This window comes from Hemitrygon akajei, unplaced genomic scaffold (assembly GCF_048418815.1).
Source record: "Hemitrygon akajei unplaced genomic scaffold, sHemAka1.3 Scf000127, whole genome shotgun sequence".
NCBI lineage: Eukaryota > Metazoa > Chordata > Chondrichthyes > Myliobatiformes > Dasyatidae > Hemitrygon > Hemitrygon akajei.
In genome coordinates, this window is record NW_027332013.1 from 1,149,196 (window position 1) to 1,175,772 (window position 26,577).

Sequence of the window (26,577 nt, forward strand, 5' to 3'; positions counted from 1 at the left end):
TGCTAGCGAGGGCAAGAATAGTAGGATCAGGCTGATGAATGCGTGGCTGAGAGACTGGTGCAGGGGGCAGGGCTTCAGATTCTTGGATCATTGGGATCTCTTCTGAGGGAAGTATTACCTGTTCAAAAAGGACGGGTTACACCTGAACCATAGCGGGAATGTTTAATAGAGCTGTTAGGGAGGGTTTAAACTAATTTGGCAGGGGGATGGGAAACCCGAATGATGGAGTAGAGGAGGGGGAAAACAGAAATAAATCTAAGATAGTGAGTAGTAAAGATGTCAGGAAGGATAGGCAGGTGATGGGGCAAATTTGCAGCCACTGGGATGAGTTGCAGTGCAATCAATGCAAAAAGTATCAAATACTGGACTTAAGGTGTTATACTTAAATACACACAGCATAAGGAATAAGGTGGATGATCTTGTCGTACAGCTACAGATTGGCTGGTATAATTGTGTGGCCATCACTGAGACGTGGGTAAAGGATGCATGTCTCTGAGAGCTGAACGTCCAAGGATACACGGTGTATCGGAAGGATAGCCAGGTAGGCAGAGGGGGTGGCGTGGCTTTATTGGTAAGAAATGATATTAAATTAGAAAGAGGTGACGTAGGATCGGAAGAATCTTTATGGGTTGAGCTAAGAAATCGCAGGGGTAAAAGGACCCTGATGGCAGTTATCTACAGGCCTCCTAACAGCTGCAGTGAGGTGGACTACAAATTACAACAGGAAATAGAAAAGGCTTGCCAGAAGGGCAGTGTTATGATAATTGTGGGGGATTTTAACATGCGAGTGGATTGGGAAAATCAGGTCGACAATGGATCTCAAGAGAGAGAATTTGTAGAATGTCTACGAGATGGCTTTTCTGAACAGCTTGTTGTTGAGCCGACTAGGGGATCAGAGGTACTGGATTGGATATTGTGTAATGAACCAGAGGTGATTAGAGAGATTGAGGTGAAGGAACCGTTAGGAGGCAGTGATCGTAACATGATTGAGTTCACTGTGAAATTTGAGAAAGAGAAGCTGAAATCCGATGTGTCGGTACTTCAGTGGAGTAAAGGAAATTACAGTGGCACGAGAGAGGAACCGGCCAAATTTGACTGGAAAGGGACACTAGCGAGAGGACAGCAGAGCAGCAGTGGCTGGAGTTTATGCGAGAAGTGAGTAAGGTGCAAGACAGATATATTCCAAAAAGTTAGAAATTTTCGAATGGAAAAAGTATGCAACCGTGGCTGACAAGAGAAGTGAAAGACAAAGTAAAAGCAAAGGAGAGGGCATTCAAGGAAACAAAAATTAGTGGGAAGACAGAGGATTGGGAAGTTTTTAAAAGGTTACAAAAGGAAACTAAGAAGGCCATTAAGAGGAAAAAAGATGAACTATAAAAAGAAGCTAGCAAATAATATCAAAGAAGATACTAAAAGCTTTTTCAAGTAAATAACGAATAAAAAACAGGTGAGAGTGGATACAGGACCGATAGAAAATGATGCTGGAGAAATTGTAATGGGAGATAAGGAGATGGCTGAGGAACTGAATCCTCACTGAGGAAGATATCAGCAGTACACCGGACACTCAAGGGTGCCAGGGAAGAGAAGTGTGCGCAGTCACAATTACGACAGAGAAAGTACTCAGGAAGCTGAATAGTCTAAGGGTAGATAAATCTCCAGGACCAGATGGAATGCACCCTTGTGTTTTGAAGGAAGTAGCTGTGGAGATCGCGGAGGCATTAGCAATGATCTTTCAAAAGTCAATAGATTCTAGCATTGTTCCGGAGGAGTGGAAGATTGCAAATGCCACTCTGGTATTTAAGAAAGGAGCAAGGAAGCAAAAAGTGAATTATAGACCTTTTAGCTTGAGAAATGGTTGGGAAGTTTCTGGAGTCAATTGTCAAGGATGAGGTTACCGAGTACCTGGATGCATATGACAAGATAGGCCAAACTCAGCATGGTTTCCTTAAAGGAAAATCCTGTCTGACAAACCCATTGAAATTTTTTGAGGAGATTACAAGTAGGCTAGACAAGGGAGATGCAGTGGATGTTGTGTATTTGGATTTTCAGAAGGCCTGTGACAAGGTGCCTCACATGAGGCTGCTAAACAAGATAAGAGCCCATGGAATTACGGGAAAGTTACGTACGTCGATAGAGCGTTGGCTGATAGGCAGGAAACAGAGAGTGGGAATAAAGAGATCCCATTCTGGTTGTCTGTCAGTTACCCGTGGTGTTCCACAGGGGTCCGTGTTGGGGCCGCTTCTTTTTACGTTGTATATCAACGATTTGGATTATGGAATAGATGGCTTTGTGGCTAAGTTTGCTGATGATACACAGATAGGTGGAGGGGACGGTAGTGCTGAGGAAACAGAGAGTCTGCAGAGAGACTTGGATAGATTGGGAGAATGGTCAAAGAAGTGGCAAATGAAATAAAATGTTGAAAATTGTATGGTCATGCATGTTGTTAGAAGAAATAAATGGGCAGACTATTATTTAAATGGAGAGAGAATTCAAAGTTCTGAAATGCAACGGGACTTGGGAGTGCTCGTGCAGGATACCCTTAAGGTTAACCTCCAGGTTGAGTCGGTGGTGAAGAAGGCGAATGCAATGTTGGCATTCATTTCTAGAGGAATAGAGTATAGGAGCAGGGATGTGATGTTGAGGCACTGGTAAGACCTCACTTGGAATACTGTGTGCAGTTTTAGGCTCCTTATTTAAGAAAGGATGTTTTGACATTGGAGAGGGTTCAGAGAAGATTCACTAGAATGATTCCGGGAATGAGAGGGTTAACATGTGAGGAACATTTGACCGCTCCGTGGAGTTTAGAAGAAGGAGGGGAAACCTCACAGAAACATGTCGAATGTTAAAAGGCATGGACAGAGTGGATGTGGCAAATTGTTTCCCATGGTGGGGTAGTCTAGTACGAGAGAGCATGACTTAAGGATTGAAGGGCGACCATTCAGAACGGAGATGTGAAGAAATTTTTTTTAACCAGAGGGTGGTGAATCTGTGAATTTCTTGCGGCAGTGGAGGCCAGGTCATTGGGTGTATTGAAAGCAGAGATTGATAGGTATGTGAGTAGCCAGGGCATCAAAGGTCATGGTGAGAAGGTGGGGGAGTGGGAATAAATGGGAGAGTGGATCAACTCATGATAAAATGGCGGAGCAGATTCGAAGGGCCGAATGGCCGGCTTCTGCTGCTTTGTCTTATGGTCTTATTTGAAAGCACCAGTATACGTAATAAGGATCTTGTAGCACAGGTAGAGTTTGGCAGGTACAAACTTAGGCAGGTACGACTTTGGTGGAAGGAATAAAGACATAGACAATTCTGTAAACAGGGCAAAATTCAAAAATCAGAGGTGCAAAGGGACTTGGGTGTCCTTGTGCAGGATTACCTGAAGGTTAACTTGCAGTTTGTGTCAGTGGTAAGATTGGCAAACTCAATGTTTGCTTTCATTTCGAGAGGATTAGAGTACAAGAGCAAGGATGTATTTCTGAGGTTTTAATAAGGCATTGGTCAGACCACACTTGGAGTATTGTGAGCAGTTTTGGGTCCCTTCTATCGGAAAACATGTACTGGTATTGGAGGGGGTCCAGAAGATTCACAAGAATAATTCCGGGAATGAAAGAGTTAACAAATGAGGAGTGTTTGATGGTTCTGGGCCTGTACTCATGGGAGTTTAGAAGAATGGCTGATTTATTATCCCTCTCAACCCTATTCTCCCGCTTCCTCCCCGTAAGTTTTGAGACTCTGACTAATCAAGAAGTTTACTTATTAACTTCTGCTTTAAAAATCAAACAGGAGAAAATCTGCAGATGCTGGTAATCCAAGCTACACAGGTCCTGATGAAGGGTCTCGCCAGATCTCTCTGACACCTGTCTGGAGAGAGTTGATGTTGGGAGGATGTGGGTGGGTCGAGAACGGTAAGCACAGCCTCCGACTATAGGGATGTCCATTTAGGACAGAGATGAGGAGGAATTCCTTTATCCACAGGATAGTGAATTTGCCACAGGCAGCTGTGGAGGCCAAATAATTGAGTATATTTAAAGCAGAGTAACACACACAAATTGTTGGGGGGGGGACGTCACGTGATGACGTGGGATCGAGACGCGGAAATCCAGCTCTCCCCTAAAAAAAAACTAATAAATTAATGTTTAAGTGAAGAAAAGTTAGTAAATATTTCCTAAAAACTACGTCTAAACTACTCAGGATTTTCCTTAGATATGCCTCCTAAACAGACAAGGAAGAAAACTATTACTTTGCAGATAGTACAAGTTGAGCCGGCCACCATGAAGAAGCCTCGGACTCAAGTGCATCTCAATCTGGCGATACAGAACAGAAATCACCCGCAGCATCAACAGTCTCCAAGAAGGAACAACAGGAACTGCGCGTGCGCGCAGGAAAGAGCATGCGCAAACATCAGATATTGAACTACAAATCCCAGCTACCATTGGAAGCGGAAGTGAGAATGAACCCGCGGTGGATTCGGAATCTCTGGAACATACAGATGAAGATGAGGAGGTAAAAGAAGAACAACAGGAAGAGATTGGAGGTGGAAGTTATTCCGGACACATAAGAGTTCCTTCTTTGGTGCAAATAATGCATGAATTAAAAGAATTTAAAAAAATTAAAATAATACAAGAAGATATTAAAAATATGAAGGCTATGTTTGACAAAATGGTGAAAAAACTGGAGAAAATGGACAAGGAAGTTAAAAACCTGGAAGAAATAACGGGAGACACTATTGAGAGAGTGAAGAAAATGGAGGATAATACTCTTGCCTGGACATCAGAAAGAAAACGACTGTTGGAAAAAACAGACGTGCTTGAAAATTTTAGTAGACGAAATAATATTAAAATTGTTGGTCTTAAAAGAAGGGATAGAGGGAGAAGATCCAATAAAATTTTTTGAAAAATGGATCCCGGAAAATTTGGAAATGGAAGAGGGAACCCAGTTGATTGAAATCGAAAGGGTCCACAGAGCTTTAAGATCAAAACCCACGACCAATCTGATAAAATGCTTAAGATATCAAGATAAAGAAAAGATCCTGAAGGCGGCTGCCCAATATGCCAGAAAGAAAAATGAGCCATTGATGATAGAAGGGGAAGCAGTTCTTTTCTATCCTGATATAAGTTATGACCTTTTGAAGAGAAAGAACAGATTTAAGCCAGCGAAAAATGTTTTATGGGAAAAGGGTTATAAATTTATATTGCGCCACTCAGCAACACTGATAATTTTTTTGGATGAAGGAAAAAGAAGATTTTTTACTGATCATCGGGATGCAGAGGAGTTTGCACAAGAACTCCCAAATATTCGCTTGTCACAGTAAAGATTTAAATGTGAAACAGATTAAAGATGAAGACAGGGTCACTGAAGTGAGTTGATGGACATTAAGGACAGAAGAATATTTAAATATACTTTTAATTATATGATACAGGGGGAGAAAAGTAAAAATTTGAGAAATATTAATCGAGAGTAGTGATATTATTTTTTCTTATATATACTTTTTTCATGATACGGGGGAGCTGAGGGAACTTCAGATCGATCGCTACGGGATTCACGTGTGTAATCATGGCGTTTGCCATGACCCGCACTACGGAGGGGGGTAATGTTGTGTTTTTTTTATTCACAAAATTAGCAGGGGTTTTATTTTTCTTTTATCTTTCTTTCTTTCTTTGCCTGGATGATCGGAGGGGAGACACATAGCAACATGGAGAATTTTAAAATAATTCACCAAGGTACTATGAGAGTTGAAATATTATGTATTATTATAGACTGGAGTAACCACGTTAAACATAATGGCTAATTTACTGATTTTTTTAAGTTTTAATGTTAATGGGCTTAATGGACCGGTGAAAAGAAAAAGAATTTTAACATACATTAAGAAAATGAAAATAGATATAGCTTTTATACAAGAAACACCTATAACAGAGATAGAACATCAGAAATTAAAGAGAGATTGGGTCGGAAATGTTATAGCAGCTTCATTTAATTCAAAAGCGAGGGGAGTTGCAATTTTGGTCAACAAAACTTTACCAATTAAAATACAAAATGTATTAATTGATTCTGCAGGAAGATATGTAATTATACATTGTCAAATCTTTTCAGAACTATGGACTCTTATGAATATTTATGCACCAAATGAAAACGATATCAAATTTATACAGGAGGCTTTTTTGAATTTGGCTGACGCACAGGATAAAATATTAATAGGTGGAGAATTTAACTTTTGTCTAGACCCAGTTTTAGATAGGTCAACAAAGGTTGTTACAAAACCAAAAGTAGTAAAATTAACTTTATCATTGATGAAAGATTTAAATTTCATTGATAAATGGAGAAGAATTAACCCAAGAGAAAGAGATTATTCATTTTATTCAACTAGACATAAAACTTATTCAAGGATAGATTTTTTCTTACTATCAACAAATATTCAAGACAGAGTGAAAAATATGGAATATAAAGCAAGAATATTGTCAGATCATTCCCTCTTGATAATGACAATGATAATGATGGATAAGGAGAAATCGATTTAAAGATGGAGATTTAATTCAATATTATTAAAACATCAAGATTTTTGTGATTTTATGAAAAAACAGATTCAAGTTTTTTTAGATACAAACTCACATTCAGTTGATGATAAATTTATACTATGGGAAGCGATGAAGGCATATTTGAGAGGCCAGATAATAAGTTATACTTCTAAAATTAAGAAGGAATATATGGTAGAAATAGATCAATTGGAAGAAGAGATTACAAAATTAGAAAAAGAATCTCAAAGATATATGACAGAAGAAAAACAAAGACAACTTGTTAATAAGAAACTATAATATAATACACTTCAGACATACCGAACAGAAAAAAGCAATTATGAGAACTAAACAGAGATATTATGAACTAGGTGAAAGATCACACAAGATTCTTGCTTGGCAGTTAAAAACAGACCAGGCTTCCAAAACGATAAATGCAATTAGAACAATTGTAAAAAAAAATATTTATAAACCTTTATAAACTTTTAAATTTTTTTATTCTGAATTGTATCAATCAGAATCACAAAATGATATTGTTGAGATAGAAAGGTTTTTATCACAAATAACTCTCCCAAAATTTAATTTGGAAGAACAGAAGGGATTAGATGTGCCTTTTACATTAAAAGAGGTCGAAGAAGCTCTAGGATCACTTCAGAGTAATAAATCTCCAGCGGAAGATGGTTTTCCGCCTGAATTTTACAAAAAGTTTAAAGATTTATTAATTCCTCCTTTTATGGAGCTAATACACCAAGCGGAAAGAACGCATAAACTTCCAGAATCTTTTTCGACAGCTATTTTAATAGTATTGCCAAAAAAAGACAGATCTTTTAAAACCAACATCATATAGACCTATTTCTTTGTTGAACACGGATTATAAAATAATAGCAAAGATTTTATCTAACAGATTATCTAAATACTTACCAAAATTAATACACATGGACCAAACAGGATTTATTAAAAATAGACAATTGGCAGATAATGTAAATCGGTTACTTAGCATAATTCATTTGGCACAAAAGAGGGAAGAAATCAGTGTAGCAGTTGCTTTGGATGCAGAAAAAACATTTGATAGATTGGAATGGGATTTTTTATCTAAGATATTGGAAAAATATGGATTAGGAGTATCTTTTATAAAATGGATTAAAACCTTAAATACTAACCCCAAAGCTAAAGTGGTGACAAATGGCCAAATTTCAACATAATTTCAGTTAACAAGGTCAACTAGTCAAGGTTGTCCATTATCACCTGCTTTACTTGTGTTGGCGATAGAACCATTAGCTGAATTAATTAGAACTGACTCAGATATTGCGGGTTTCAGAGTTAATCTGGAGGAATATAAGATTAGCTTATTTGCTGATGATGTTCTGATTTATCTAACTAACCAATTACATTCGTTGCGTAAATTATCTTCTAGATTGGAAGAATATGGGAAAATATCAGGGTACAAAATGAATTGGGATAAAAGTGAAATTCTACCACTTACTGAAGGAGATTACAGTCAATGTCGATTAATAACTCTATTTAGATGGCCAATAAATAGTATAAAATATTTAGGTATAAGAGTTGATAATGATATAAAGAATTTATATAAATTAAATTATTTGCCACTATTGAAAAAAATTCAAGAGGATCTTGATAAATGGATGATGTTACCAATAACATTAATAGGTAGAGTCAATGCTGTAAAAATGAATATATTCCCTAGATTACAATATTTATTCCAAACATTACCAATACAATTTTCAAAGAAATTTTTTAAAGAGTTAAATAAATGTGTGAGGAAATTCCTTTGGAAAGGTAAGATGTCAAGAATATCGTTGGAAAAATTGACATGGAAATTTGACCTAGGAGGGTTACAATTACCAAATTTTAAGAATTATTACAAAGCAAATCAACTTACATTTATTGCATCTTTTCTTGATGAAGATAAACCAGCATGGATTAGAATAGAATTAGACAAAATAGGAGAAAATATACCAGAAGATTTTATATATAAATGGGAATCTAAATGGATACGGGAAAAGAAAGAATCTCCTATACTAAAACATTTGATTGATTTATGGAATAAGATAAATGTTGATGATGAGATAAAGAAATCTTTATTAGCAAAGAGACCTTTAATTCAAAATAAACTTATCCCTTTTACAATGTATAATCAACTTTTATATAATTGGTTTCACAAAGGGATTAGATATATAGGAGACTGTTTTGAAGGAGGTATATTATTGTCATTTGTCCAATTAAAGAATAAATATAAAATATCAAATAACACTCTTTTCTGTTATTTCCAATTAAGGACTTATTTAAGAGGTAAACTGGGTCAAACAATGTTATTGCTGAAACCTAATGAAATAGTAACTTTAATTCATAAAGGAAAAATTTAAAAAAATATTTCTGGTATGTATAATTTGATTCAAAAACAGGCAATTAAACAAGGAATTCATAAGTCAAGACAAAATTGGGAAACTGATTTGAATATTAAAATTGATGAAACAAGTTGGTCAAGATTATGTCTTGACAGTATGACAAATACAATAAATGTTCAACTAAGATTAGTACTATATAACTTTTTACATCAAATATATATTACGCCACAAAAAATAAATAGATTAAACTCAAATTTATCTGATCAATGTTTTCGATGTAATCAAGAAATTGGTAATTTTTTACACTGTACTTGGTCTTGTTCTAAAATTCAACCTTTTTGGACAAATTTAAGAGTTTTACTGGAACAAATTATTGGAATACAACTTCCACACAATCCAATATTGTTTTTACAAGGCGATATTGAAGGGATAAAATCCAAATCCAAATTGAATAAACATCAGAAAGAATTCATAAAAATTGCATTGGCAGTAGCAAAAAAGGCTATTGCAGTTACTTGGAAATCGGATTCATACTTAAGTATAGATCGTCGGAAGAATGAAATTCTTAGCTGCATTCCATCTGAAAAAATTACTTATAATTTAAGAGATAAATATGAAATATTTCTGAAAATTTGGCGCCCTTATTTACAAAAAATAGGATTAAATATATAGGTGCTCCGAAGATAAAATTATTGGTTATCTGGGGAAAGAAATAAATATACATATTAAAGCTATTATGAACTCCATGGAGCATGTGGGGATCTTCCCATATACAGGCATTCTTTCTTTATTTATTTATTTTTTCTTCTTTTTTTTCTATCGGGATGTTGGGGAGAGGGGGAAGGTTTTTTTTCTTTCTGTAACCTATTTGAAAATTAAAGTAACACACACAAATTGTTGGGGGAACAGCAGGCCGGGAAGTTTCTATGGAAAAGAGTAAACAGTCCACGGTTTAGACTGAAACACTTCATCAAGACCTGTGTTGCTTCAGGGTTCCTGCAAATTCATCCCCTGTCCTAATGAGGGGCTGCGAGGGATGGGGTTGTGGGAAAGGGGACAAAGTCATCCCCATCTGCCATCTTTGCCCCTTCCAGCTTCTCATTACGTCTACACACACAGTTCACCCACAGGCTTTCCACCCCTCCCCCTCCTGTTTCAATCTGCCATTCATCTCTCCCCTACTGGTTCCCATTATCACCTCCTTTACTGTCTCAACCCATCACACTGCCCCACTTCACACTCACAAATGAATGTTAACATTGAATGAAGTGCCTGTTCCTGTGCTGTACTGTTCTATGTTCTCTGTTCCTTGTTTAGAATGAGAGGAGATCTCATGGAAACACAAAATTCTTTCAGGGGTCAACAGGCAAGAGTGAGGGAGGATGTTTCCCCTGTCTGAGGAGTCAAGGCCAGGGGTCTCTCTGCTCTCCGTCCAGCGGAAAACCCCCCGATCCCCGGGGCCGCGCTGTCCGAGTCTCCCTCCGATCCCCGGGGCCGCGTCGCCTGAGTCTCCCCCCGATACCCGAGGCCGAGCTGCCCGAGTCTCCCCCCCACCCCGATCCCCGGGGCCCCGCCGCCCGAGTCTCCCCCCCCCCGATCCCCGGTGCCGAGCTGCCCGAGTCTCCCCCCGATCCCCGGGGCCGCGCTACCCGAGTCTGCCCCCGATACCCGAGGCCGCGCTGCCCGAGTCTCCTCCCGAACCCCGGGGCCGCGCTGTCCGAGTCTCCCCCCGATCCCCGGGGCAGCGCTGTCCGAGTCCCCCCTCCCCCCCCCCCGATCCCCAGGGCCGCGCTGCCCGAGTCTCCTCCCGATACCCGAGGCCGCGCTGTCCGAGTCTCCTCCCGATCCCCGGGGCCGCGCTGTCCGAGTCTCCTCCCGATCCCCGGGGCCGCGCTGTCCGAGTCTCCCCCCGATCCCCGGGGCAGCGCTGTCCGAGTCTCCCCCCGATACCCGAGGCCGCGCTGCCCGAGTCTCCTCCCGATCCCCGGGGCCGCGCTGTCCGAGTCTCCCCCCGATCCCCGGGGCAGCGCTGTCCGAGTCCCCCCGCCCCCCCCGATCCCCAGGGCCGCGCTGCCCGAGTCTCCTCCCGATCCCCGGGGCAGCGCTGTCCGAGTCCCCCCGCCCCCCCCCGATCCCCAGGGCCGCGCTGCCCGAGTCTCCTCCCGATCCCCGGGGCAGCGCTGTCCGAGTCTCCTCCCGATCCCCGGGGCCGCGCTGTCCGAGTCTCCTCCCGATCCCCGGGGCCGCGCTGCCCAAGTCTGCCCCCGATACCCGAGGCCGCGCTGCCCGAGTCTCCCCCCGATCCCCGGGGCCGCGCTGCCCGAGTCTCCCCCCGATCCCCGGGGCCGCGCTGTCCGAGTCTCCCCCCGATCCCCGGGGCCGCGCTGCCCGAGTCTCCCCCCCCCCCCGATCCCCAGGGCCGCGCTGTCCGAGTCTCCCCCCGATCCCCGGGGCCGCGCTGCCCGAGTCTCCCCCCGATCCCCGGGGCAGCGCTGTCCGAGTCTCCTCCCGATCCCCGGGGCCGCGCTGTCCGAGTCTCCCCCCGATCCCCAGGGCCGCGCTGCCCGAGCCTCCCCCCGATCCCCAGGGCCGCGCTGTCCGAGTCTCCCCCCCCCCATCCCCAGGGTCGCGCTGCCCGAGTCTCCCCCCCCCCCCATCCCCGGGGCAGCGCTGCCCGAGTCTCCCCCCCCCCCCATCCCCGGGGCAGCGCTGCCCGAGTCTCCCCCGCCCCATCCCCAGGGTCGCGCTGTCCGAGTCTCCCCCCCCCATCCCCGGGGCAGCGCTACCCGAGTCTCCCCCCCCCCCCATCCCCAGGGTCGCGCTGCCCGAGTCTCCTCCCGATACCCGAGGCCGCGCTGCCCGAGTCTCCCCCCGATCCCCGGGGCAGCGCTGCCCGAGTCTCCCCCCGATCCCCGGGGCCGCGCTGCCCGAGTCTCCTCCCGATCCCCCGATCCCCAGGGCCGCTCTGCCCGAGTCTCCTCCCGATCCCCGGGGCCGCGCTGCCCGATTCTCCTCCCGATCCCCGGGGCCGCGCTGCCCGAGTCTCCTCCCGATCCCCGGGGCCGCGCTGTCCGAGTCTCCCCCCGATCCCCGGGGCAGCGCAGTCCGAGTCTCCTCCCGATCCCCGGGGCCGCGCTGCCCGAGTCTCCTCCCGATCCCTGGGGCCGCGCTGTCCGAGTATCTCCCCGATCCCCGGGTCCCCGCTGCCCGAGTCTCCCCCCGATCCCTGGGGCCGCGCTGTCCCAGTCTCCCCCCCCCCCCATCCGCGGGGACTCTCTAATTCTCTGCTTCTCCCCACCCCCCCCCACCCCAGTGTCTGTCACCCTGGATGTGGAAACGGCGGGTCCGGAGCTCGAGGTGTCTGAGGATCGGAAGAGTGTGAGATATACCGGGATCTGGAGGAATCTCCCCGACACCGGGAAGAGATTCACAGACTGGGAATGTGTGCTGGGATCGGAGGAATTCACATCGGGGAGACATTACTGGGAGGTGGAGGTGACGGGGAATCGGGTCTGGTGGCTGGGAGTCGCCGCAGAGTCTGTGAAGAGGGAGGGACGGGTCAGTCTGAGTCCGGAGAGCGGAATCTGGGTCATCAGGCGGTTTGGTGACGTGTTATATCGGGATTGTGACGTGTTCGGTGATCTCACCTCCCCGGAGTCCCGTCTCCCTGCCGGTCCCATCCCCGGGAGGGTGGGAGTTTATCTCAGTTACGAGTCCGGGACAGTTTCATTTTACAACGCGGAGACCAACTCCCATCTCCACACCTTCACTGGGTATAAATTCACGGGGAAACTTTATCCTTTCGTCGCGACCTGGTATGAAAACCAGTGGCTGAGAATCTGCTCCGGTTCCGCTCCGGGTCTGTAAACGGGTCGGGTCCCGGGACCGGCGTCAGGAGTAAAGTCCCTGTAAATATAAATGTGCGGAGAGTGCAGCTAAATACGTGACTAAGGAGATGGTGCAGGAGGGAGGGCTTCATGTATCTGGACAATTGGGCTTTGTTCCCGGGAAGGTGGGGCCTGTTCCGACGGGACTGTTTGCCCCTGAACTGGAAGGGGACTAACATCCTTGCAGGTAGATTTGCCAGTGCTGCTCGGGTGGGGGGGGGGGGGGTTAATCTAGATTTGCAGTGGGAGGGGAACCAGAGTGTTAGAGCAGATAGTGAGGTGGAGGAGGATAAAGGTCATATGAGGACTGCATGTATAGACAGAAATCAAAGGTTTGTACATTAGGTTGTAAATTAATTTTCAGAACTTTAGAAATTGTAGAAAATAAAGATTTCTAAAAAGATTTTGATGAAGAACATGACCAGAACATATGTGAAAAAGTGGGTACTTCAGTTTTACACCTATCGCAATAATTGTCTATGTTAGGAAATATTTTGGACAGTCTCTCCTTTGTTAAATAGTAACAGTGAACAATTTTAAATTGAATTAAACACTGATTGGCACATATTAAAGAAGAATTGACCATCTTCATTAACAAAGGTCATATTAAGTTCTCTCTCCCAAACTTCTTTAAACTTTAGTGATTAAGGGGATCTGTTTTTTTTTTGGAGATTTTTTAATTTTTATTATCATTTATTTTGTGATGCTCGATTGATGACTTTTGAAGAGTTAATTAGCAAATACACTCTCATACACACTTACTGCAATATCTTCAGGTTAGACATTTTTTACAAAAATAATTATCTCAGTTTCCATATATGCAAGAATCTGATTTGTTGGATATTATTTTGAATATGCATCCTTCAGTAAGAGAATTTGTAATTCTCATTGGTAGAATTTATAATTTATTTTTAATACATTATTACAAAATGATAACCTCCCACCTAAGGTTTAAACATGATAGAAATATTCGTTGTTTCAGACGTGATAGAGGAAGAGGGATGAAAGGGGGAGGAGTGGCATTACTAGTCCGGGAAAATATCACAGCTGTGCGTAGACAGGACAGCCCGGAGGGCTTGTCTACAGAGGCCATATGAGTGGAGCTGAGGAACGGGAAAGGTGTGACCACACTAATAGGGGTGTATTATAGACCGCCCAATAGTCAGAGAGAATTGGAGGAGCAAATCTGTATAAAGATAGTAGACCTACTTTCATACCCTTCCTCTTAACTAAGGTTTTTTTTTCGGTCCCTTGCTTTCAGCTCTTTTTTTTGGTAGTAGGCATTATTATTTTCTGTTTTTAAGTGTATTTACAGTTTTGGGGGTTTGAATGTCCTGATTTATGGACTGGAGTTGTGGTTGGACTGCAGTTTTTTTTGTTACGGGGCTTGGGGAGGATACTAATTTTACATGTCTTCAATTTGGGTGCTTTCTCAATTATCTTTTTTGTATTATATTATTATTGTATGTTTATTTTTGCACTGTATTAATTTTCTTCATTTTGATTTGGGTTTTTTTTCTATCTGTAGCGATGTAGAAAATGCATAAAAAAACTAATAAAAAAAATAGTAGACCGATGTAAGAAACAGGAAGTTGTAATAGTAGGGGATTTTAACTTTCCACATATTGACTGGGACTCCAAAAAACTGTAATAGGGCTCGATGGCTTGGAGTTTGTGAAATGTTTTCAGGAAAGTTTTCTAAATCAATATATAGAGGTACCTACGAGAGTGGATGCAATACTTGATCTCCTATTAGGAAACCAGACAGTCAGGTGACAGAAGTATGTGTAGGCGAACATTTTGGGTCCAGTGACCATAATGTCATCAGTTTCAAGTTAATTACGGATAAGGATGGGTCTGGTCCTCGAGTTGAGGTTCTAAATAGCAGAAGGGCTAATTGTGTGGAAATGAAAAAAGATCTAGGAAGAGTGGATTGGGGTAAGTTTTTTTCCCCTGACAAGGATGTGTTCAGTAAGTGGAAGGCCTCCAAATGTGAAATTTTGAGGGTGCAGAGTTTGCATGTTCCTGCCAGGATTAAAGACAAAGTTAACAGGCATAGGGAACCTTGGTTTTCAAGGGATATTGGCGATCTGGTTAAGAAAAAAGAGAGAAGTGTATAGCAGGTAGAGGCAATAAAGAGCAAATGAGTTACTTAAAGACTATAGAAAACGTAAGAAAATACTAAAGAAGGAAATCAGGAAGGATAAAAAAAAGCCATGAGGTGGCTTTGGCAGATAATGTGAAGGAAAACCTGAAAGGTTTCTACAAGTATATTAAGAGTAAAAGGATAGTAAGGGACAAAATTGGACCCCTAGAAGATCAGAGTGGTCGTCAATGTGTGGAGCCTTACGAGATGGGGGACATCTTAAACAGTTTTTTTGCAGCAGTATTTACTCAGGAAACTGGCATAGTGAATATGGAAGGAAGGGAAACAAGCAGTAGTGTCATGGAACATTTGTAGATTAAAGAGGAGGAGGTGCTTGCTGCCTTACAGCGCATAAAGGTAGATAAATCCCCCGGCCCTGACTTCATATTTCTTGGGACCTTGAGAGAGACTAGAGTAGAAATTGCAGGGGCCCTGGCAGAAATATTTAAAATGTCTTCAGCCACGGGTGCAGTGCCGGAGGATTGGAGGGTAGCTCATGTTATTCCGTTGTTCAAAAAAGGCTCCAATAGAAAACCAGGTAACTAAAGGCCAGTGAGCCTGACATCAGTAGTATGTAAATTATTGGAAGATGTTCTGAGAGATCGGATTTACAAGTATTCGGACAGCCAAGGGCTGATTAAGGATAGTCAGTATGGCTTTGTGCATGGTAGATCGTGTTTAATGAATCTCGAAGAGTTTTTCGAGGAGGTTACCAACTAAGTAGGTGAATGAAAGGTTGTAGATGTTGTCTACATTAACTTTAGTAAGGCCTTTGACAAGGTCCCACATGGGAGGTTAGTTCAGAAAGTTCAGACATGAGGTATCCATGGAGATGCTGGAGAGATTGAAAGAGTTCAGAGATTTACTAGGATGTTGCCAGGTCTTCAGGAGTTGAGTTACAGGGAAAGATTGAACAGGTTAGGACTTTATTCCTTGAAGCGTAGAAGAATGAGGGGAGATTTGATCGAGGTTTACAAAATTATGTGGGGTATAGACAGTAAATGCAAGTAAGTTCTTTCCATTTAGATTAGGAACGATAAATATGAGAGGACATGGTTTTAGGGTGAAAGGGGAAAGCTTTAGGGGGAACATTAGGAGGATCTTCTTCACTCAGAGAGTGGTGGGAGTGTGGAATGAGCTGCCATCTGACGTGGTAAATGCAGGCTCACTCTTAAGTTTTAAGAATAAATTGGATAGATACATGGATGGGAGAGGTCTGGAGGGTTACGGACTGGGTGCAGGTCAATGGGACGAGCGGAATAAAGTTTCCACACAGACTAGACGCGCCAAATGGCCTGTTTTCTGTGCTGTAATGTTCTATGGTTCTATGGAGTGAAATAAACACGACATGAGAATTGTCGATCGATTAATTTTAACTCGTTCACCGCATCCGTCAACCGAACAGAAACACCGGGGATTCAGCAGCAGCTGCGGGCGGCAGGTCCTGAGCTCCCCCGGGTCCTAAAGTCCACCCGTAATGAGACATGTTAAATGGGACAAGTGGGGGCGGTGCTGACCGGAAAAGACAGTGAAGATTGTTCATTAAGTTCAGCTGCCATTTCTTTGTCCCCCATTACTACTTCACCAGCATCATTTTCCAGTGGTCTAGTATCAACTTTCATCTCCCTTTCACTCTGCATGTAACTGAAAACTAAACTTTTAGTATCCTGATTTATATTATTGGCCAGTTTGCCCTCATATTTCGTCTTGACCATTCTTATGGCTTTTTTCGTTGCCTTTTGTTGGATTTTAAGAGCATCCCAATAATCCAACATCCCACTCACCTTTGCTACCCTATATGTCATTTCCTTAGGTTTAACACAATTATTACATGCCTTTTCCAGCTCAAACTATGAATTGATTAAAAGTCAGTCCCATAATTTAATAGGTTTTATCTGAAAACTATCTACCCTCGCAAAGATTGTACTGAAGGCTGCATTTGATTTTTCTTCAGCCTTATATGTACACGACACAGAATGAAGTTTTCCAATTAGTTACAAGGCATAATTAAGCATAGTGTGGACATTTCTAAGTCATGTCAATATCATTCCTTCCCTTGTTTTAAGCTCTTCTTCTATAAAACCAACAGGTTTATGTATTCTGTAAACGTGTCTACCTTACGTCCATTATCCTACGTCTTGCCATAAGCCCCTAATTCTTAACACTACCAACCCTTTAGCTTCTCATTTGCTAAGTGGAAGGTCTATATCCAGAGCTTAACATTTAACAGCTTTTGGTGCTAAACAGTCAACCCCATCATTTCCCTCAACAGTGTGATGTGCAGGGCCCATAATGTGCAGACATATAAATCAAACTTCCCTTGTTTTAAGCCCTTCTTCTATAAACCCAACAGGTTTATGTATTCTGTAAACGTGTCTGTCCTTACAAAAAACACTCTTCTTGTGATGTCCCCAACCGTCCTCCTGCACACCTTTAACAGGATGATCATTTCCTTGCCCCCGCAAATTAATCCAGTATATTGACATCAACTTGAACCTCTGTTACTTTGAGGGCAATTGTCCCAATGCAATCAGTAAAGCCAAAACAGGAGACAACATTAGCGCACCAGAACACAATCTTAAAGTCTGTAATTGTATCACATACAAACATTTTTAATTTTTAGATGAAGCTGATCCATAAGCCACACAGACATAATCAAGAACAGATCAAATTAAACAAAATAAACAAATTAAACAAATATAATTGGTCAACAAAGATTTTCATGTTGCACCCAAGAATACCCACATAGATGCCTGAGTAGATTTAAAGCTCCTTTACATTTAGCAATTATTTTACTGATAGGTGCTTCCACGTCAGCTTATTATCCATCCACATACTGAGAAATCTTATCACTGACACTTCCTCAAGATATTAATGACATAATTTAAAATCAAGTGCAAGTCTATTAATGCTGTTTGTAAACCACATAATGTGTTTTAACGACTGAAAGCTTAAAATCCTCATCAATCTGCCCACTGTTTGACCTATTAATTGTAAATTGCAATTAATACCTCTAATCTATAAAGCTACGTCATCTGTATATTGTGATTTACCCAGGGTATGCCATTTTCCCATCTCAGAGAAAATATCATTAATCATAATATTAAATAATGAAGGGCTACAAATACTGCCTTGTGGGATCCCATTCTCTATCTCATAGAAACACAAACATAACATGCCGACCGGTACTTGGACAGTCCATCCAAAAAAAACCTCAGAAAAATTATACAATGTCCCCCTCACTCCAAATTTAATCAAAAGTCCTTTCTTCCATATCATTTCCCTTTTCAGTATCAAGAAATACTACTATTACAACATATTTATTTAATTGTACTTTCCGAATATCATCTTCCAAATCTAAAACTGAATCTAATGTCATTTCACTCTTCCAAAATCCACTCTAATAAAACACTTTATCACCAGTCTTTCCTAAATATAACTCAAGCGCTTGATTACCATACATTCCATAAGTTTACATAAATGAGATATTCACGATATAGGCCCTTAACTAGAAGGATCAAACGGGGATATGCCAGGTTTTAGAATTGGCACTACTATTTCCATTTTCCATGAGGAAAGTAGATGCACAATTCAAACATTTAATATTTTCACAAAAGCAAATTATATACAATTAAACTTTCAAATATCACTCTTTCCTGGGAAAACCTGACCTGCATTATTAATAGACGTCTTAAATTCATACAAAGAAATCTCTCCATCAGTGATACTATCATTGCTACAGCTGACCTCCAGCACATCAGGGTATTCACTGAAAAACATATCCCTACATTGTTTAACATCTTCACTTAAATTATCCTGATTATGAATCTCAACAAATGACCCAGCCAGTAACACAACCTTCCCTGTTTAGTAACAATCATTTTGCCCTCATTAATCAACACTGGAATATTATGATCCCCACAAATCCCCCCATTTTCTAAATCATATCCCAAACAATTCCAACTTTGATATCCCTTCCAATATTATCTCCATATAACCTCCAGTAAATCACCTCCTTCCTCACAACGGCCTTTGCCCTTTTATTGTTAATAATGTAACTCGGAGACTGGTGCACCATCACATAAAAACTCACATTTCTCCCAATTTGCTTCCTGTCCCGTTATAAATCCAAATCCAAACTCATAAAGACAGGATGGCTGAGTGACGTTCACATAAGCTAATCACCCTCTGGATTCCCATTTGAGCGACAGGCACTGCAGCCAATGGCAGCAGGGGTCTGTGTTACGTCTGAGCTACGATAGGCTGCAGGAAATCGGCCCATGATCAGCCCCTCCTCTTCCGCTCCATCGCCATGGCTGAGTTCAGCGATTCGCTTCTGTCAGTGTCGCCGGCCTCGGCGCCCACAAAGACGGGTGTGATTCCCCTTCGCGCCTCGGTGGGTCTGTTTCGGCGACGTCTGTGGTGGCTGACGAAGCATGCTTTGACAGGGAGAGAGCGAGGACTAATGACTACAGCTCCCAGAAGGCCCCACTGATGACGTTGTGGTGGTGTTTCGGGGTAAGGTATAAAAGCAAAATGGAGGAAAATGTAATGCATTACGTTTTCTGTACTGTGTCCTGCCTTCAATAAAAAAATAAATTAAAAGAGAGATTCCATCGAGAAATAGATAGAACATAGAACAATACAGCACAGTACAGGCCCTTCGGCCCACAATGTTGTGCCGACTCTTAAACTCTGCCTCCCTAAGCTTAAATTCCTCCATATACCTGTCTAGCTGTCTCTTAAACTTCACTAGTGTGTCTGCCTCCACCACTGACTCGGGCAGTGAATTCCACGCACCAACCACTCTCTGAGTATAAACCTTCCTCTAATATCCCCCTTGAACTTCTCTCCCCTTACCTTAAAGCTATGTGCTCTTGTATTGAGCAGTGGTGCCCTGGGGAAGAGGCCCTGGCTATCTATTCCCCTTAATATCAACTATACCTCTATCATTTCTCCTCTCATCCTCCGTCTGTCCAGAGAGTAAAGCCCTAGCTCCCTTAATCGCTGATCATAATCCATACTCTCTAAATCAGGCAGCATTCTGGTGAATTTCCACTGTACCCTTTCCAATGCTTCCACATCCTTCTTATAGTGAGGTGACCAGAACTGGACAGACTATTCCAAGTGTGGCCCAACCAGAGTTTTATAGAGCTGCATCATTACATCGCGACTCTTGAACTCTATCCCTCGACTTATGAAAGCTAACACCCCATAAGCTTTCTTAACTACTCTGTCTACCTGTGACGCAACTTTCAGGGATCTGTGGACATGTAGCCCCAGATCCCTCTGCTCCTCCACACTTCCAAGTATCATGCCATTTACTTTGTACTCTGCCTTGGAGTTTGTCCTTCCAAAGTGTACCATCTCACACTTCTCCAGGTTGAACTCTATCTGCCACTTCTCAGCCCACTCCTGCATCCTATCAATGTCTCTCTGCAATCTTTGACAATCCTCTGCACTATCCACAACACCACCAACCTTTGTGTCTTCTGCAAACTTGCCAACCCATCCTTCTACCCCCACATCCAGGTTGTTAATAAAAATCACGAAAAGTAGGTGTCCCAGAACTGATCCTTGTGGGACACCACTAGTCACAACCCTCCAATCCGAATGTACTCCCTCCAGCACAACTCTCTGCTTACTGCAGGCAAGCCATTTTCTGAATCCACCTGGTCAAACATTCCCGGATCCCATGCCTTCCGTCTTCCTGAATAAGCCTACCGTGTGGAACCTTACCAAATGCATTACTAAAATCCATGTAAATTACATCCACTGCACTACCCTCATCTATATGCCTGGTCACTTCCTAAAAGAACTCCATCTGGCTTGTTAGACATGATCTGCCCTTCAGAAAGCCATGCTGACTGTCACTGATCAGACCATGATTCTCTAAATGCCAATAGACCCTAACTTTGTGAATCTTTTCCAACAGCTTTCCCACCACAGATGTAAGGCTCAATGGTCTATAATTATCTGGACTATCCCTACTCCCCTTTTTGAACAAGGGGACAACATTCGCCTCCCTCCAATCCTCCGGTACCATTCCCCTGGACAATGAGGACATAATGATCCTAGCCAGAGGCTCAGCAATCTATTTCCTCGCCTCGGATGCAGAACTGGGAAGTGGCAGATGGAGTTCAACACAGATGAAGAGATTCATTTCTGCATGTCAAATTTGAACACAGAATATATTATTAATGGTAAGAGTCTTGGCAGTGTGGAGGGTCAGAGAGATCTTGGGGTCCATGTCCATACGACATTCAACGCTGCTGTGGAAGTTGGCAGTGTTGTTAGGAAGACTTCTGGTGTGATGGCCTTCATCAACCGTGGGATTGAGTTCATGAGCTGTGAGGTGATGTTGAGGCTATATTTCTCCTAACCATACATAAGCAATTGTACCCCAACACGTCAGGGCTGTGGGCTTATTTGGACCCGACATGGGAGTCCTGTGTTCAGTTCTGGTGACCTCACTACAGGAAGGATGTGGATACTATAGAGAGTGTAGAGTAGATTTACAAGGATGTTGCTCTTGGATTGGAGAGCATGCCTTATGAGAATAGATTGTGTGAACTTGGCCTTTCCTTCTTGGAGTGACGGAGGATGAGAGGTGACCTGATAGAGGTGTATAAGATGATGAGAGGCTTTGACCATGTGGACAGCCAGAGGCATTTTCCTAGGCTTGAAGTAACTAACATGAGGGGACGAAGTTTTAAGCTGCTTGGAAGTCGGTACTGAGGGAATGTCAGGGGTAAGTTTCTTACACAGAGAGTGGTGGGTGTATGGAATGTACTGCCGGTAGCGATGGTGGAGGTGGATACAATAGGATATTTTAAGAGACTCTTAGATAGGTTCATGGAGCTTAGAAACTTAGAGAGATATACGATCAGGAAATCCTAGGCAGACTCTAGAGTAGGTTACATGGTCGGTACAACATTGTGGGCTGAAGAGCCTGTAATGTGCTGTAGATTTCTGTGTTCTGTGTCAAAGACAGGCAGAGGGATTAGTTTAAATGGACAGGAGGACAGCATGGAAAGGTTGGGTCGAAAGGCCTGTGTTAGTGCCGTAAGGGAGGGGTTCTGTCCCAACCATCGACTCTATTCCCCTCAACAGATGCTGCCTGACTTGACAACGTTCTTGAAAAGTTACATTCAGTTCCGCTTAGCATTCTGTAGAAAGGATGTTTTGTGCTGGAAGAGTGCAGAGGAGATTCAACATGATTGAGGGGGCTTGTGTTCATAAGTCCATAAGGAATAGGAACAGAATTAGACCATTCAGCCCATTTCGTCAGCCACCTTTCCATCATGGCTGATCCCAGATCGCACTCAATTCCAGATATCTGACCTCCCGCCATATCCTTTGATGCCCTGACCGATCAGGAAACGATCAACTTCCGCCTTGAATATACCCACACACTCGGCCTCCACCGCAGTCTGTGGCAGAGCATTCCACAGATCCAATACACCTTGGCTAATAAAAAAAAAATAAGCTGCTTACCTCTGTTTGAAAAGGTGGCCCCCTCAACTTTGTGGCTGTGGCCCACCACAGGAAATACCTTCTCCACATCCACCTTATCCAGTCCTTTCAACATTCGGTAGGTTTCAATGAGATGCCCACGCATTTTTCTGAGTTCCAGTGAACACAGGGTCTAAACTGCCAAGTGCTCCTTGTATTTTAACCCCTTCATTCCCGAAATAATCTTTCTGAACCTCCTCTCGATTCTCTCCAACGACAACACATCCTGTCTGAGATGTGGGGCCCAACACTGTTGACAATACTCCAAGTGTGGCCTGACTCGTGTCTTATAAAGCCTCAGCATTATCTCTTTGCTGTTGTATTCATGGAGCGAGATTGGACAGTGTTGATCTGCAGGGGGATCTTGGAATCCGAGTTCATAACTCCCAGATAGTGGTTCCATTGTCAGACAGTTATGTTGCAGTTGTATAAATCTCTAGTTTAACCACATCTGGAGAATTGCATTCGAAGACAGGAATAAGGCGGAGGATTTGGATGGTGAGTGGAAGAGGCTTAACAGGATGCTGCCTGGATAAAGTGAGACCGCACAATCTCGGGGAATTTTCTCCGGAGTGGCAGAGGCTGAGGGAGGTCTGACAGACGTTTACAGGAATGTGAGAGGCACAGACAGAGTGGACAGTATCATTGTATTGTCTGGCGTACTGACCTCTACCTGGCCGAGGCACAGCGACAACTCTCTGATACCTCCTCTTATTTACCCCTTGATCATGACCCCACTAAGGAGCACCAGGCCATTGTCTCCAATACCATCACTAACCTTATCAGCTCTGGGGATCTCCCATCCACTGCCACCAACCTCATAGTTCCCACACCCCGCACTTCCCGTTTCTACCTCCTACCCAAGATCCACAAACCTGCCTGTCCAGGTAGACCTATTGTCTCAGCTTGCTCCTACCGCACTGAACTCATTTCTGCATACCTTGACACTGTCTTATCCCCCCTTGTTCAATCTCTTCCCACTTATGTTCGTGACAGTTCTCACGCTTTGAATTTTGTCAATGATTTTAAGTTCTCTGGCCCCCTCCGTCTTATTTTCACCATGGACGTCCAGTCCCTATATACCTCCATCCCCCACCTGGACGATCTCAAAGCCCTTCGCTTCTTTTTGGATTTCAAACCTAACCATTCCCCTCTACCACCACTCTCCTCCGTCTAGCGGAATTAGTTCTTACTCTCAATAATTTCTCCTTTGGTTCCTCCCACTTCCTCCAAACCAAGGGTGTTGCCATGACCACCCTCATGGGTCCCAGTTATGCCTGTCTTTTTGTTGGCTTTGTGGAACAGTCCATGTTCACAGTCTATACGGGTATCCGTCCCCCTCTTTTCCTTCGCTACATCGACGACTGCATTGGCGCTGCCTCCTGCACGCATGCTGAGCTCGTTGACTTCATTAACTTTGCCTCCAATTTTCACCCTGCCCTCAAATTTACTTGGTCCATTTCCGACACCTCCCTCCCCTTTCTTGATCTTTCTGTCTCCATCTCTGGAGACGGCCTATCTACTGATATCTAATATAAGCCTACAGACTCTCACAGCTACCTGGACTATTTCTCTTCCCACCCTGTCTCTTGCAAAAATGCTATCCCCTTCTCAAAATTCCTCTGTCTCTGCCGCATCTGCTCTCAGGATGAGGCTTTTCATTCCAGGACAAAGGAGATGTATTCCTTTTTTAAACAAAGGGACTTCCCTTCTTCCACCATCAACTCTGCTCTCAAACGCATCTGTCCCATTTCCCGTAGATCTGCCCTCACCCCATCCGCACGCCACCCCACTCGGGATAGAGTTCCCCTTGTCCTCACTTGCCACCCCATCAGCCTCCAGGTCCAACGTATAATTCTCTGTAACTTCCGCCACCTCCAACGGGTTCCCACTACCAAGCACATCTTTCCCTCCCCCCCTTCTGCTTTCCGCAGGGATCGCTCCCTACGCTACTCCCTTGTTCACTCGTCCCCCCCCCCCCCCCACACACACATCCCTTCCCACCGATCTCCCTCCTGGCACTTATCCTTGTACGCGGAACAAGTGCTACACCTGCCCTTACACTTCCTCCCTCACCACCATTCAGGGCCCCAGACAGTCCTTCCAGGTGAGGCGACACTTCACCTGTGAGTAGGCTGGTGTGGTATACTGCGTCCGGTGCTCCCGGTGTGGCCTTTTATATATTGGTGAGACCCGACGCAGACTGGGGGACCGTTTCGCTGAGTCCGCCAGAGAAAGCAGGATCTCCCAGTGGCCACACATTTTAATTCCACGTCCCATTCCCATTCTGATATGTCTATCAATGGACTCCTCTACTGTCAAGATGAATCCAAACTCAGGTTGGAGGAACAACACTTTATATACCAGCTGGGTAGCCTCCAACCTGAAGGCATGAACATTGACTTCTCTAACTTCCGTTAATGCCCCTCCTCCCCTTCTTACCCCATCCCTGACATATTTAGTTGTTTGCCTGTTCTCGATCTCCCTCTGGTGCTCCCCCCCCCCCCTTTCTTTCTCCCATGGCCTTTCCCTTCTCCAGCTTGGTACCACTTTCTCCAATCACCTTTCCAGCTCTTAGCTTCATCCCACCCCCTCCGGTCTTCTCCTATCATTTCGCATTCCCCCCTCCCCCCACTACTTCCAAATCTCTTACAAACTTCACTTTCAGTTAGTCATGACGATGGGTCTCGCTCGAAACGTCAACAGTGTTTCTCCCTATAGATGCTGCCTGGCCTGCTGTGTTACACCAGAAATTTGTGTCTGTTGTTTGAATTTCCAGCATCAGCAGATTTCCTCATGTTTGCAGCCACTGTTGAATCCATTTTACTACTTCAATATTAATACCTAACGGTTGAAACTTCCTAACTAACCTTCCATGCGGAACCTTGTCAAATGCCTTACTGAAGTCCATATAGCCAACATCCACTGCTTTACCATCGTCAAGTTTCCTAGTAACCTCTTCAAAAAGTTCAATAAGGTTTGTCAAACATGACCTTCCACCCACAAATCCACGTTGACTGTCCCTGATCATGCCCGACATCAGATAACATGGCGAGTCCCGGTAGCTTCTTTACTTGCACAGTTGTAGCAGTGTATGCTCATAAGCCTACTCTCAAAATTCCAACCTGATCACTATGGATCAGCCGGGGGAGGCCATAATAAATGAAATACAGCTCCCATGAAAACTTTGGCCACCGTGGACGCCCTCTGATCCTTGGTAGGGAAAGCCTGCGCATATCTGGTGTAGTGGTCCGTGATGACTAATACATTGGCCGCGTTGCTGCATCGGGGTCTATCAACAGGAAATCCATACACACCAGGTCCAGAGGCCCTGCACTCTGCAAATGTGACAAGGGAGCTGCCCGCGTAGACAGTCTCTTCCGTCTTATGGATCGAATGCACGACTTGCTGTATTCTTCGCCCTCCAGCTTCATTAGCGGCCGGTAGAACCAATCTCTGAGCAATCGATTGGTCTTTTCAAACCCCAAAATGGCCAGAGTCATCAGGAAGTGACTTCAACACTGTCCTCCGATCCTTCTCAGGCTGAATCGGCTGAGAAGGCCGAGGCTGGTCCGAAGGCGACATGACCCGGTATAAACACCGCAGCAGAGACACAGGCCTTCAGTTAATCTGCTCTACTGGTCTATAAATGAAAAAAAAAAGATGATTGCAGACACAGTAATTTCAAATGGTTTCATTTATTTTCACTCACACGGTTACCGCAGTTTGTAGACAGTACAATGGCCCCCAAAGATCCGAGGGACCGTCTGGGGTGTCCTGATATAATACCTGGGTTAGTGGGGTCAGGTGACCCACACCTTGCACAGGTGACACCGCTGGTGGGGAGGGCATTATCACTCTATATTCAACTGAGCATGTGGACACTGATCTATGAGCTTAGCTGAAGCATTTGTTGTGCGAAAAATGTTATTACTGTCCGGTCACGTGACCCTCAGACCAACAGTAGAATTTCCTGGTCCTTCTCGGCCAGGCAGAGGCAGAGTTAAACCCCTAGTCTGCCTTTGCTGGAGATGGTTTAGAGGTTGGATGTGACGGTTGGTCTATGTGTGGCCTCTGTCGGTCGTGGTCGGCCATGGGTACTGCGCCTCCAGTAGTCACCGGGAGTGACCTCTCCAGGGCGTGGTCCACCATGGGTA

General features: G+C 43.9%; 1 protein-coding gene across 1 annotated transcript in view; it reads left to right on the forward strand.

Annotated features, from left to right (window-relative positions):
* Positions 1–26,577, forward strand: part of LOC140723701 (zinc-binding protein A33-like) — a 187,425-nt gene that overhangs the window by 153,071 nt on the left and 7,777 nt on the right. The window contains exon 7 of the mRNA XM_073038257.1: positions 12,186–12,687. Within this exon, the coding sequence (XP_072894358.1) occupies positions 12,186–12,687 (502 nt within the window). The remainder of the gene's footprint in view (positions 1–12,185; positions 12,688–26,577) is intronic.